General features: G+C 39.8%; 2 protein-coding genes across 2 annotated transcripts; both read left to right on the forward strand.

Annotated features, from left to right (window-relative positions):
• The first annotated feature begins 1,036 nt into the window (after nucleotides 1-1,036).
• Nucleotides 1,037-5,615, forward strand: LOC144666898 (uncharacterized). Its single transcript, XM_078528335.1, has 3 exons — nucleotides 1,037-1,130; nucleotides 2,633-2,738; nucleotides 3,987-5,615. Exons 1-3 carry the CDS (start codon nucleotides 1,083-1,085, stop codon nucleotides 5,000-5,002), a joined length of 1,170 nt encoding a protein of 389 aa, XP_078384461.1. The 5' UTR covers nucleotides 1,037-1,082; the 3' UTR covers nucleotides 5,003-5,615.
• Nucleotides 5,616-8,236: 2,621 nt separating this feature from the next.
• On the forward strand, nucleotides 8,237-13,241 carry LOC144665911 (uncharacterized). Its single transcript, XM_078527193.1, has 5 exons — nucleotides 8,237-8,353; nucleotides 10,299-10,380; nucleotides 11,187-11,259; nucleotides 11,582-11,647; nucleotides 12,110-13,241. The coding sequence occupies exons 2-5, from the start codon at nucleotides 10,321-10,323 to the stop codon at nucleotides 13,087-13,089; spliced, it is 1,179 nt and encodes a 392-aa protein (XP_078383319.1). The 5' UTR covers nucleotides 8,237-8,353; nucleotides 10,299-10,320; the 3' UTR covers nucleotides 13,090-13,241.
• The last annotated feature ends 373 nt before the right edge of the window (nucleotides 13,242-13,614 follow it).

A 13,614-nucleotide genomic window follows, 5' to 3' on the forward strand; every position in this document is an offset into this window, starting at 1 on the left:
CCTATTAGGTACTCTATGAAGTTTTTGGTGGCGGTGTGACGCTGAGACTTTGAAATCCCTATTCTACACAACAGATCTACACCTAGGGGGCGTACTCGGGCTTGTAAATGACGGGGATGATCAAATGGAGGCAAAACTCAGGACCCAAAAAAATAAGCCTAAGTCTTCCAACACTACCCAAAAAAATTCCTGGACCAAAAATAACCCCCCCCCCCCTCCAAAAAAAAAAAATCCCTTTTATTTTTAATTATTCATCATATCATAAAAACGCCAAGGCACTTTAGTTTATTTTTAATACCCGAAAAAAATCCCTTATCTAAATCAAGTCAGCCAAAAAAAATACTTGCCAAATTTTCTAACCCAAAAAAATCCTGGAATCGAAAATATCAACCCCCCAAAAATCCTTCGATCATCCCCGTCATTAACAAGCCTGAGTACCCCCCCCCCCCCCCCCCGCGCCCTGGGGATCTACACCAGACCATGTTCAGCGTGCATTGTGCAATCCTATTCTACACTAGACACCAAAATCCTTACCCTATTCTTCAGTTCAGTTCACAGACTCGTTATTTTCAAGGAACTCTATCACTATTGCTTTGGGCCGAACTGGTCGATAATAAAGGATGGTTGAACCGAATTGAACCAAATGATACTTTTATTCCGCGCGCTATCACAACTCGTTTTCTCCGACTACAACAGTCAGGCGTTTCTCGCGCTGAATGCGAAGACTGGGAACTAATACACTACAATGTCGCTGTCACGTCAGTTGTATTGATTTGTATTTCTGTTTAGGAATGGGTTCTTTTAAATTCCAAGTGAAAATTTAGTTGATTTGACACCAAATTCTCAGAAATAATATCAAACAGGGGAATTTTAAGATTTAAATGTTTTAAAGTTAAGACCGACAAAACGACAAAACACGATTCCGTTAAAAAGGCGAAATTGAAATGGCGGACAATAAGCCACCTGAAGTCCCTACCTGCCTTGCGGGCATCAAGAGTGTTGCCACCTGAAGCCTTGTGGGTAACGACAGCAGGTCATTAGTTTTCAAACCGGTCGTGAAAAATAATCCGCCAAGACGCTTGATGAAATTAAGTTTCAAGAGATCCAAAGACGAACTGGAAGCCATAAAGGTATGTTAAAGTAATCACGAATACATTGAAGTATGTAACTTCTTACTATGGAATTTTTAATCTTTTGATCAAACTTGACTAAAACTATAAACGTTGGCGTTGCTAAACAGCGCTGCTTTCAAGTTGCGTCCAACAGTTATAAATTCATTTATTTTGATATTCAATTCAGCTATACGAAAGCTGCCTTGTGAATATATCTAGCCCTGTTGCCAATTACACGATAAATGTAATTTCTGACGTTTGAATGAATGAATTAGGCAGAAATTATTATTCTGACGGCGGTTGAGAGGTTGCGGGTTTTATGGGATATTGGTTATTTTTTTGGGGGGAGATTGTTTTTTTTCTTTTTTTTTTTTTTTTTTTTTTTTTTTTTTTTTTTTTTTTTTTTTTTTTTATTTTTTTTTTCTTTCTTCCTGTTTTATTTTTTTTTTTTTTTTTTTTTTTATATTATTTTTTACCGTAATTTGTAAAGAGACAATCGAATTCCAAATTGGTTTACGTTCAACAGTTAAATTTCCAAGAGTGATCAAAAACTATTTTCTCTGTACCACGAACATATTGTCATGCAAGAAGGCAGGCTACGCAACTAAAGAACTCCCCGGGGTCACCTGGACGGGATCCTCGTTGGATAATTTGAATTAAACACCTAAAGGAGAACAATCTGGATATTGCTCAAGTTTTTTTTGATTCCTAAAATATTGAAATTAAATATACCATTACAAAACAGACTGACAAGCAAAAGCTATTGTGACTTAATTGCTACAGTTTTCAAGATCGCGAATCCTTTTTCTTTGAAGAAATTTTAAAGATTTCCTGCTTAATCCTGAAAACCACCAATGCATGAAATAGGTTTTCTTTTTTTCTCGCGCAATCCTCAAAGACACCTTCGAAAAAAACATTGCGGTTAACGTCTTGAACATCTAAGTGACACCAGAAACTACAATTTACATCCATGAATAAAGGAAATACGAGCAACCCTGCTTCTTTCGTATGGGGGAGGTCCTTTCCACACCCTCCCTTCCCCTAGGAAAAAACGGGTAATCCGCTAAGGTGGGAGCAGGTGGGGGTTGGGGGGAGGGGGGGGGGGGAGAAAGAAAGACGGCACTTTTTGGCATAGCGGTGCCGGGAAACGGTGAAAATCTGTGTCAATCAAGCCGTTGCTAAGAAAGATGTCACCCAAGATTTTGTTTTTCTCGGAAAGATTTTAATATATCAATGCATGCATGGGTGTAAAATGCGAATAGTGGCGGTACTAATTTACTGTGCCTTTAGCAACCATTCGATAGCTACTGTGCACACTCGACTGCCCAGCACCGCTTTGCCGCACTTTTGAGTCGTGTAACAAAGGAAGTTTCTTCCCCCTCCTCCCCGGGTGGGAGAATTGTCTTGATTTAGCACCAAATTCTCAAAACATATATAAGAGAAAATGTATGGCTATTAGTAAGGAGAATTCAGGTTTGGATCTTTGGATACTGAACTCTGTTGTGTTGCTTTGTCTACAGAAGAATGTTGCATGCTGCTTGTCAGCACAAACCCTGCCGCTGTCGAGACGCTTCTCTCTGTGTCTTGCATGCACAGTTACCATGGTTATATTAACAATTTATTCAGGTAAGGACTCTTGTTCTCCTCGAATAACAGTATAATATTCATCAAAACGATATCCTTTGTGTCTTAGAAAGAGCTAGGAGCTGTCTACAACACTGGAGTTTGTTTGATTTTCTGGCGGTGTCAAAAACATCTTATACCTGCGCACAGTAACGAGAGAACTACTCAAGTTGTGTTTAATAGGTAGCCTAAATTTCAGACGTCTTCCTCTGGTCTCTTGCTCATAAGAAGAGACGACGTCTCTTTTCGGGCCGGCAATTATAAGACAAGTGACCAGAGGAAGCCGAAGTCTGGAATTCAGGCTAGTTAAGTAATAGTGTGATGGTCAGCTTTGATTTTCCGCCCTATTCCCCAACAGGAAAGGAATTGATGATGGTGATAATGAATATGCTAGTATACAATTCGTATTGGTAATCAAATGGCGACGAGTGAAATTAGGAAATAATTTCACGCGCGTTTTGTCAAAACGCTTATAAATTATTGGCATTTTGACAAAATGCAAGTGAAATTATTTCCTAATTTCACGAGTATACCATTTGATTACATTTTAATATCATAGGTGACAAATTACGCTTGCAATCGTCGGTTTTTGACTGGTATATTGCATTGCAAACTCTGCAAACTCTGAGCTTTGAAAAGTTGAAGGCATACATTTTGCTCAAGTTCGCGAGGTTTTTTAGTCTTTGAAGAAAACCCTTTAGAGATTCCTTATTAACGTTAAAATTTCGCGCCAAAATAAAGGAGTAATTTGTCACCTATGATATTAAGATAATAATTCCCCAGCACTGCGCCCATTGAATAAAATTTTATTTCCCAAACCTCCATCTCGTGTGCTCGTGTGCTCGTGTGCTCGTGTCTCGTGTGCTCGTGTGCTCGGGGGCCGGAAATTTGGAGAGCACTCAAGAAGGGTAAGAATAACTCTAGCTTCTTGAGTGCTCTCCAAACTTCCCAAGTGCACCATAACTTGACAGTGCACAGCTAAAAGCATGAACTAATTATTTTATAACATTGCCGATGGAAATGTAGATTTAAACCCGCGCCAAAAACTCACGTGAGAGAAAAATGACTCTGGCGAAGCGATTTACTCACGCTATAAGCGTGCACTATTTGATTCTGTGCACGCTAACGTATACTGAATTTGATTGCGCGGCTTTTCTAGCCATGTTATAATCCAAGATGGTGGATACAACCCGTTAAGACCCTGGGAGCGAAGTTTGTTGTATAATTTTTCTCTTTCTTTTTGTATTCAAGGCTACAGCTGTACGAGGAATCTTAGTGTAGAGAAACCTCGAGATCACCGCGCCATAAACACGGTTACTCTAAATGAAAGCCGTCAGATTAACAAGGACAATACCAGCCCTTGTTTAAAGAACGCGTTCAAAGGCATCTTACTTGTTATTGTCTACAACTATCCATTCTATGACAGTATTCCTCTCCTGGTTGCTCTGTATAAACCTGCTTTTCCACATCTGATATTCTGTGGTCCGCCCCACAATTCAACGCGTCGAGGCATTCTTACAGTTGATATTTACAATGGCGTTCTGGGATACGAGTGTCTTGGCAAAGCAATACGAGAATATCCGGGATATAAGGGATATTTTTACATCAGCGATGATGTCATACTGAATTATTGGAATTTCCCGGATTTTAATCGTGAAAAGATCTGGGAATCGTCGTTTTCGTTTGGTTCTACTCCAGTTTATGAGCCCGCGAGCACTAATTGGCACTGGTGGGTATCTCCGTACGGTTTGAATAACTGCCGAAGAGCCTGCGAAGACGTCGCGAACATGAATTCCGGGCCGAAGAAACTCAACGTAAAATATCATTTAAATACTCTTTTCAAGAACAGTAACGGGACACTGCGATGCTTCAACGGTCGCTCCGACATTTTGTACATTCCGCAAAAGCACGCCAAAGCGTTTTCAATTCTTTCAGAAACGTTTTATGAGCGTAAAGTTTTCCTAGAAATTGCCATACCAACTATGATTCGCTTTCTGGACAGAAACGAGAATATTGGATGCCTTCCTGGTTATTACATCTCTGGGGATTTTAGGCGAGGCGACCCTCGTGTGACGGACAGCAGGTTTTTCTGGTTTGTTTATTTCCCGAAAAACAAGTTATGGTTCATTCATCCATTTAAACTTCATCAGCAAGAACTGGATAGCAAGTTTAACTTGGTTATGCTAAAGTTCATTCTGATGGAGAAAGTGAAAGCGCTAACGAACTGTAAGCCAACGCCTTTGTATTTAGGTAGACAAAAAACGTAGGGTGTTTTTTTTAGGGTTTTTATGAAGTGAAACTTAAAACAGCAAGGGATCGCATACGATAATGCTGCTAACGTAGGATCTTCAAGAGATCCAAGTGAGTTCAAACTTGATACAGTGTACGGGTTATTGTGCAATTTATTTCCGTCGGCTTTCAAGCTAACGCATCATTTAGATTTGCTACACCACGCTGATGAGTCCCAATAAGGACGAAACAACTGTCCACGGTTGCAACCTTACCTTATTAGGGACGGACCATTGTTTTCTTGGAGGGGGGGGGGGGGATGAAAAATTTTCCTCTCGAAATTTTTATTTTAGTTTATGCACCTCTGCAAACATTTTTTTTTTCGAAATTCTTACTATTTTTTGTTATACATATCGTGTTTGCAAACAATTTATTTTGTCTTTCCAGGCCCTGCAAACAATTTTTTTCAATATTTTTCATCCCCCCCCCCCCCCCTCCAAAAAAATAATCGTCCGTCCCTTAGTTCTGGTCGTGTTGGTGTCTCGCAAAGTCTACTTTTTACGTAGTATCAGCCTTGCTGTATTGGACTTTCCAAATACAGGCTCCGTACGCGCATCGTGTACAAATTTTCTTGTGCAAGCTGTAATGCTTGTTAAGGGCCCACTGACGGATTTTCGCGCGTTGCTAAGGTGCTAAAAGAGCGCGCGCTGTATTGCGTGTACAGGTTACTCACGCTATCTGTACGCGCCAGATGTGCAAAAAAATTTCCTTTCGAGCACTTCTTCAAACTCGCCAAATAAGATGAAACAATAAGAACTACCGAAAAACTTCCTGACTAATAGTTTACTTCACATCTGAGAATCAGTCAGATTAAATTGAACCAGGAAAAACAGTTTTTTTACACATGCAAATAATCTCAAAAGCGTACGCGTACAACTAGCGCGCGCACTGTTCTCTTGTCAGATGAATTACGCATGCGTTAACAAAATGATTTCCGGTTTGCAGAAAAAGTCTAAATACTTGGCGGTCTTTAATTTGATCCACTTTTTTCGACGTTATATTTTTCCGACCTGGTTGGACATAACTAAGTATTCATTTGCTTATCATTTTTAATAAAAATTTTATGACAAATCAATATTTTAAATCTCTATAAAAAAAATTATTTTCCATATGAGAAACCCATACTACCAAGATACAAAAACAAATAAAGATCATGACACCAGAATTTTTCTGATACATGCAAAACATCAAAAATTTTAGACTTTTTCTTTATTGGTCACGTGATATGGGCGTGGCCCAATGACGTCATATTTACGTTATGGACTGAGTAAAAGATTCAACCATAACTAAACAAGAAAAATTGCTAAAACTATATAACCGTGAATGTCCCTAGCAACGGGTCCAAATATATACGTCAGTGGGCCCTTAAGTTGGCGAAACAAGCCGACATTTCTCCATGCGCGTGCACGAGCACTTGTCATCGGACAGAACCTCTCACGTTTATAAGAATTTGCAGGCTTCAGAGTCATGCCGTTCCTCTTGTAACTTAGACTGCTTCAAGATCTTAGACTCTGCACCTACCAAGTACCAGGTTAAGCTTAAGGAGTCTATGTACATCAAGTGGGAAAAGCCGGACCTTAATCAACAGGTCAAACACATCAATTTGACGCTTTCCCTATAGCTGCACGCGCGCGCGCTTCTTTTTAATTCCGTTAACTTCAAAACTTATCTAGCGTATTGCTTTTCAACGCAATGTAACGTATGATTTGTAACAGGCACGTTTTAAATCACTGTAAACTTTCATAACCGTCACACTGACGATGACGGATGTACCGTCGAAACATGTTTGTGAAAATTAAAAAAGTCGTATTACTTTTGAAAACTTTCCAAATAGTATTAAGCTACATAAACTATTTCGTAGCAAACCTCGAAGATGACGCAAACTCTGGATCTGTTGTTCTTGGGTGATCAACTACCTACCTAGTCTACCTACCTACCTACTAACCTAACTACAAGCTTAACAGAATAAAATTCAAAACAATAGAAGCTGCTTTTCTTGGAGGCCGTGTTTAAATGTTTACCAAAAAATATGGAACAAGTAGTCGCTATTGCGGCACGCACGTCCCTATTAGGTACTCTATGAAGTTTTTGGTGGCGGTGTGACGCTGAGACTTTGAAATCCCTATTCTACACCACAGGGCCGGGTTGTTCGAAAGCCGATTAACTCTAACCCAGGATTAAAAGTTAATCGAGGGTTCAATTTCTCTTGGATAAAAGTGTTTTTATTGCTTATGTTTTGTGGAGCTTGAGATTAGTCGATGTCAAAAATGGGGACAGAAAATATAAACAGAAAACCTCAATGAGAAGTTAAAAAACTGAAATCAAACTTCACACTAATCCTGGATTAGCTTAATCGTGCTTTGAACAACCCGGCCCAGATCTACACAAGACCTGTTGCGTGCATTGTGCAATCCTATTCAACACTAGACACCAAAATTCTTACCCTATCAGTTCAGTTCACAGACTCGTTATTTTCAAGGAACTCTATCACTATTGCTGTGGGCCGAACTGGTCGATAATAAAGGAGGGTTGAACCGAATTGAACCAAATGATATTTACTTTTATTCCGCTATCACAACTCGTTTACAACAGTCAGGCGTTTCTCGCGCTGAATGCGAAGATCTGGGAACTAATACACTACAACTGTCGCTGTCATGTCAGTTGTATTGATTTCTATTTCTGTTTAGGAATGGGTTCTTTTAAATTCCAAGTGAGTTTCAATTCTCAACGAGGGTGGAGCAAACGATCGAGAGAAAAGGTTTGACGGCTCTCATGAGCAATGTGAGCAGGTTCATATGCGATGAGAACGCACGAGAGCGCAAGAGAGTCAACCAGAACGCACGAGAGTCTCCGCGAGTGCACAAGAGTCGTCCAGAGCACACGAGAGTGACGAGACTAGCCGAAAGTGCACGAGGAGAGTCGGCGAGAGCGCACGAGAGTCGCCGAGAACACTCGAGAGTTGACGAGAGTGCACGAGAGTCGACCAGAGCGCACGAGAGTCGCCGAAAACATGTAAAAGTTTCCATTCTTGTCAGTTCTCTTTCTCGTTTGTCTTGGTTTAGTTCTTTTGGATGTTAATATAAAATCGCTAACAATTTAGCGCACATTTAATCATTTACTTTCATAAACGCAGTACCTGGAGTACCTGCAGTGACCAGTTTCCATGTGGTGTACGCAAAAAGGATGTGTCACGCGTTTAATATCAGCCAACGACACGCTCGGAAATTACCTTTTGAAGGAAGTTTGAATTTAATCACTACGAAAGAACCACCGCACTGACTTTTGATCCAGGACGTTTCTGCGGGGATCTGTTATCAGGCATGTGAGAGGTCAGATATGTTTTGTGTTATACACTTATTTTAATTTGTATATTTTGGATTGTTGTTCCATTGAGCTATACAATTTTAATAGTTATTATAGATCCAAGTATAGGTTTTGCTGATTGCTTTGTCTAGCGGGTTTATAAACACGAGCGGCAGGAGAAACTCGATCTTTAAATCCAATATACAACACGAGCGTTGAGTCTGTATGAGGGTTATCAAATCACTAGATGTATAGCCCTTGCTAAGTGTTTCGGTTATTTTGGTGATTCCGTCAATTTTGACGAGCACTGAAAGTGCAAGGTTTGACCGGAGGAAATTCAAGATCAATTGTGTTTTACTAGAGATGTTATTTAACAAACGCGAGCATCGTATTGGGACCTATGGGGATTGGTGGAGATCTCCTTTCGCCGTGGGGTTGGTCGACACACTGGCTAAAAAACTGCATGAGATCCATGAGATCAATATTCTCCGATCGATGAGGATGGGACTGGCAAACTCAGTAAAGTTTTTTAATGTCTTTTCACGACTTTATCGATAAATTAATAAATCGCTTGTGGCAAACAACCGTGAAAGTGGAACACGCGCTTAAAATTTTTAGTCTACGTTATAGAGCAAGTTAAACCGGAACTGTCCGCCAGACATGAAAGATAAAATGTTTCCAATTAGCAGTGAAAGATTGAATTTTTTAAAAGAAAAATTGGCGCGTTGAATTCGTGCGCGTTTCAATTCATCTTGGCTGTTCGTCAGGCAAATTGCGGACCCGCGCTAATTAGTGAGCCAATCAGAGCTAAGCAGAATGTTCCTTTGTATTGTGAACCAGTTGGCCATGTAGGTAATATACAATAACTGCCTTTGTTTTCCTTAATTAAATGTTAATTATACCAGCCAACCTTGAAAGTGTCACTTTCGAAATGTAAAAATACTAACTTGGCTTTGAGGATAAAGGCTAAAATATACTAGTTTGCGAAATCCCGATTTTTCGAGCCTCCAACATGTCCGAGCCTCCAAGAAGAATGCAAGTTGATTTAAGAAATCGGGAGTTCGAAACTTTTTTTTTGGGGGGGGGGGGGGGTGGGGGTGCGGGGGGTGAGAAGGAGAGTTAACTTTTTATATTCGGCCCTCTCTTGGTTCTTACATACATACATACATACATACATACATACATACATACATACATACATACATACATACATACATACATACATACATACATACATACATACATACATACATACATACATACATACATACATACATACAACAACATACATACATACATACATACATACATACATACATACATACATACATACATACATACATACATATACTTTATTTATACACGGTAAAAATATCAGTTACAAAGATTAAAACACACAAAAAAAAACTTCTTGGTTCGACTGAGTGAAGTAAATCGAGAAATCAAGGGCTCGCTGAGAAATCGGGATTCCACTTGCCAACAGACCCCTCAGCCTTAACGAGGTTTTAATTTTTTTGTATATTTGTTCAGCTTCGGACCCAGGGGGATTCAGATAATAATGTTGGAGTGGGGCCGGGTTGCGGAGGGGAGGGGGGGGGGGGTGTTGCACATCGTTCTTTTCAGGGTTAGAAAACCTTGTTTTGGTACCGCAAATAAATGCAGTAGCAACAATTCGAGATAAAGCTTCTTAACGAAATATTGTCAAGTGACAAAACTTTTCGAGATGAGAAGCCATTGTGCAATTCTCTTAACCCCCTGTAAAGAAAGACATGACACGATGAAGGGTCCCGAATTGTAGCTTCTTCGGTCAAAACCCGTCTTGTCACTCTTCAAAATAGTCTACAAAGAGTCCACATTGGCGAGTACGAGTTTTTAACCAGCATGCTCATCATTTTTGTACGGGTGTTCTCCGCTCAGTGTCTTGGAATTTAGTTTCCAACGGTGACTAAAACCACTTTTTTTTCTCAGTAGCTACTTGTTAACAGACGCTGTTATGAATTTTCGTGATGCGTTTGGGTCAGCAACACGGAGAAAAATAGCGACTAGAATTAAGGTGAGTAAATAAGTACCACAACCACAGAAATACTGTACCAACGCTACCTGTAGATGTATTAATGTCGCGCGAGCAAAGAGAATTTACACTTTGATAATTGCAGTAAAAAACTGACTTTCCTTTCTTTTTCTCTCTTTGTGTTTTATATAAAAAGAAAAAAAAAAGACTGCGTTGAGACTAGTAGCCTATACCGGCGGAGGTTATGCAGCATTAAGCGACTAGGAATATTTCTACTTCCAATTCCCTCTCAATAGGATGCCAGTCCATCGTAGGGTTATCCCCCAGCGTTAGTTTACCGGAACCCATTTATACACCTAGGTAAAGAGTGGCACTATTAGAGTCAAGTGTCTTGCCAAAAAATACAACACATAGGGTTTGGCCTGGGATCGAACCCTGGCCCCTGCATCGTCCAGCGAGCTAATCAAAAAGACGTTACGGTTACATTGAGAGTGTTTTAGCCCGGAATGAAATTTCCCGCTCGGTTTTACAAACGGGGCTGGAAATTTTAACCCGAGCAACCGGCCCCCAAGTTCCGTACCAAAATCAGACATACCCTTTGAAGCAACCAATAACTGAATAGCTCGCATAGCAGATCCCCCTCCAAACCCCGAGGATTACCCCACTGAAGCTTCATACAATTTAAAAATACCGTCCCTCTGGATGCCGTCATAGAAGGTCCTACAAACTATTGAGAATGTCTTGATGATTTTTATAATCGGCATTTCGGTATACATTCTTCAGTTAGTGAGAAGAATGAATGTTGTGAGTTACGTACTGAATTTGTCAAATGTTTGCCTTGTCTACAGAAGAATACTCCACACAGATACCATTTATATTTTGTATGCATAATTGCTGTATTTATCTTGATCTTCTATTCAGGTAAGAGCTTCAGTTCTGTTGAAATAAAAGGGTGGAAAGTGGTAATGCCTCAGCCCCACCCCCACCCCTACCCCCACATGCTTCGCGCTTCCATTTGCTCAGCCTGCGTAGCTGGCGGTTTTGTTGTGGTTAACGCGCGCGAGATAGGGGCGAAGCCGGGAGACCGTTTGCTTCGTTCGCTATTTCTCTTGCGTTCTTTTGCGTTAAAAAATAGAGAGGCTGTAGACAGTTTATGCAACGGGTACTTGTAACCCGAGGCCAGTTGATTCTTTTCTAGGATGTCTACTGTTGAGATATTAAACTGTTTATTTATTTTAATTAGTGGATAAACCGTGGGGAACTGCGATCCTGAAGCAAGATTTGGAAGGCGAGAGACACGTATTGCATGGTAAGCTTTTAAGTCTCAATTAGGCAAGTCTTTATGCCTTTTCATATACAGTAAAGTTAAAGTGATTTAACCTTTTGTTGTCACTTATCCCTTTATTATATATACAAAATATTTTTTCATGCCCTCAAAGTAAAAAAATGCCAACCTTTATACGTTCATTTGTAGGGTAGGATAGGGAAGGACAGGGCAGGTGAGGGTAGGTTAAGGATTCTCCTTTGAATTTAGGTTTGGTGTGTGCCGCAATTCAGCTATAAATTAATATTTTTTCAGTTGGACGTTTACGCACTATAATTTTAGCTAGTCAATTTAAGGAAATTGAAAGGATCCGAACGGTCAAGAGTTGAAAAGACTGAGAACCTAAAGGAACATACCCTATCGCGCGGATATAGAAGTAAATACATCAGCATTAAAAACATTTTATTGCTCATGTCCAGTCATTAATTATGTTCTTTTTATTTCAAGGCTTCACTTTTTCAAGAAATCTTAGTGTGAACAAGTTTACAAATGAAAGTCGTGAACTTGACAAGACAGCTTCCAAGCCTTGTTTAAAGGACGCCTTCAAAGACATCTTACTTGTTATTGTCTACAATTATCCATTCTATGACAGTATACCTCATCTGGTTGCTTTGTATAAACCTGCCTTCCCTAATCTCTTATTCTGCGGTCCACCTGACAATACCTCGCGCCCAGGGCTTCTCACGGTCGATATAATCAAAGGTTTCCTAGGATACGAGTGCCTTGGCAGAGCAATACGACAGCATCCGGGATACAAGGGATATTTTTACATCAACGATGACGTCATACTGAAATATTGGAATTTCCCAGATTTTGACAGGGAAAAGATTTGGGAATCTGATTCGATTATTTCGTATCCGGTTAACGAGCCTGCGAGCACGGATTGGTACTGGTTGAACACTCCGTACGGATTGAAAAGTTGCGAAAGAGCTTGTGAAGATGTACGTAGTATTGAGGCGGAAAATTTCAACGGAACATTTCTTTCAAATACTCTTTTGAAAAACAGTAACGGGACCGCATTACGGTGCTTTGGTGGTCGAGCAGACGTTTTGTACATTCCCCGGAAGCACGCCAAATTATTTGCAACACTTTCAGAAACGTTTTATAAACAAAAAGTTTTCTTGGAAATTGCTGTACCGACTATTAATCGCTTTTTGGAAGGAAACGAGAACATTGGCCTCCTTCCCGGGTCCTACATCCCGGGCGGGAAAAACGACCCTGGGACTAGAGACGGCAGGTTTTTCTGGTATCTTTACTTATCGAATGACGAGTACTGTTTCATTCATCCTTTTAAACTTCATAGAGAAGAACTCGATAGCAAGTTTAACTTGGTTATGTTCAAATATATTCTCATAGAGAAAGTCAAAGCGCTTACGAACTGCAAAGCGAATACTTTTGTCTCATCAAGGACGGAAAGATTAAATTAATGAATTGTAAAGCTGGATAAGGTATTTAGCAACAAGGACCAAGAAAGATCAGAGAAATGATTAAGTTGGACAGGCTCCATAAATGGAACTCTCCCGCAAGAACGGCTATTTTAGTTTTTTTTTATTGTAATAACGTTCAGCATTTCAGTCAGTTTCAGACCAGTTAAAAAACTTTGTTATGCCTATCCATGACTGCAATTTTTCAGCTTAATTGATTCGTTTTTTCCATTTATCACTTAACTAAACTTCTAGTTTATTTTATTCTCCGGATAAATTAAATCACAGTAACGCAGTTTTGACATTTATACTTATCACGGTTGATTGATTATTACATCAGCTAATTAAAACAACACGTGGTGAAAACTACAAATATCGTGTTTTATTTGATCAAACGCCTCCCTCGAATAAAACAGGCCGCACATTAGGGCAGAAATATTAATAAACGCCGCATCATGAGCTCCTGCGCTTATTCAATAATAGAGTCAAAAAGTAAATCCAGTAATAATCAGGTTTGAGCAAGCCTCA

The sequence above is a fragment of the Oculina patagonica genome, chromosome 9, assembly GCF_052425735.1.
Source record: "Oculina patagonica isolate OP01 chromosome 9, crgOcupat, whole genome shotgun sequence".
Lineage (NCBI taxonomy): Eukaryota > Metazoa > Cnidaria > Anthozoa > Scleractinia > Oculinidae > Oculina > Oculina patagonica.

Coding starts and splice junctions, on each gene's coding strand:
- LOC144666898 (XM_078528335.1), top strand. CDS start 1,083: ATGAAATTAAGTTTCAAGAGATCCAAAGACGAACTGGAAGCCATAAAG. Junction 1,131..2,632: donor ACGAACTGGAAGCCATAAAG/GTATGTTAAAGT, acceptor CTTTGTCTACAG/AAGAATGTTGCATGCTGCTT. Junction 2,739..3,986: donor TATATTAACAATTTATTCAG/GTAAGGACTCTT, acceptor TTTGTATTCAAG/GCTACAGCTGTACGAGGAAT.
- LOC144665911 (XM_078527193.1), top strand. CDS start 10,321: ATGAATTTTCGTGATGCGTTTGGGTCAGCAACACGGAGAAAAATAGCG. Junction 10,381..11,186: donor AAATAGCGACTAGAATTAAG/GTGAGTAAATAA, acceptor CCTTGTCTACAG/AAGAATACTCCACACAGATA. Junction 11,260..11,581: donor TATCTTGATCTTCTATTCAG/GTAAGAGCTTCA, acceptor TATTTTAATTAG/TGGATAAACCGTGGGGAACT.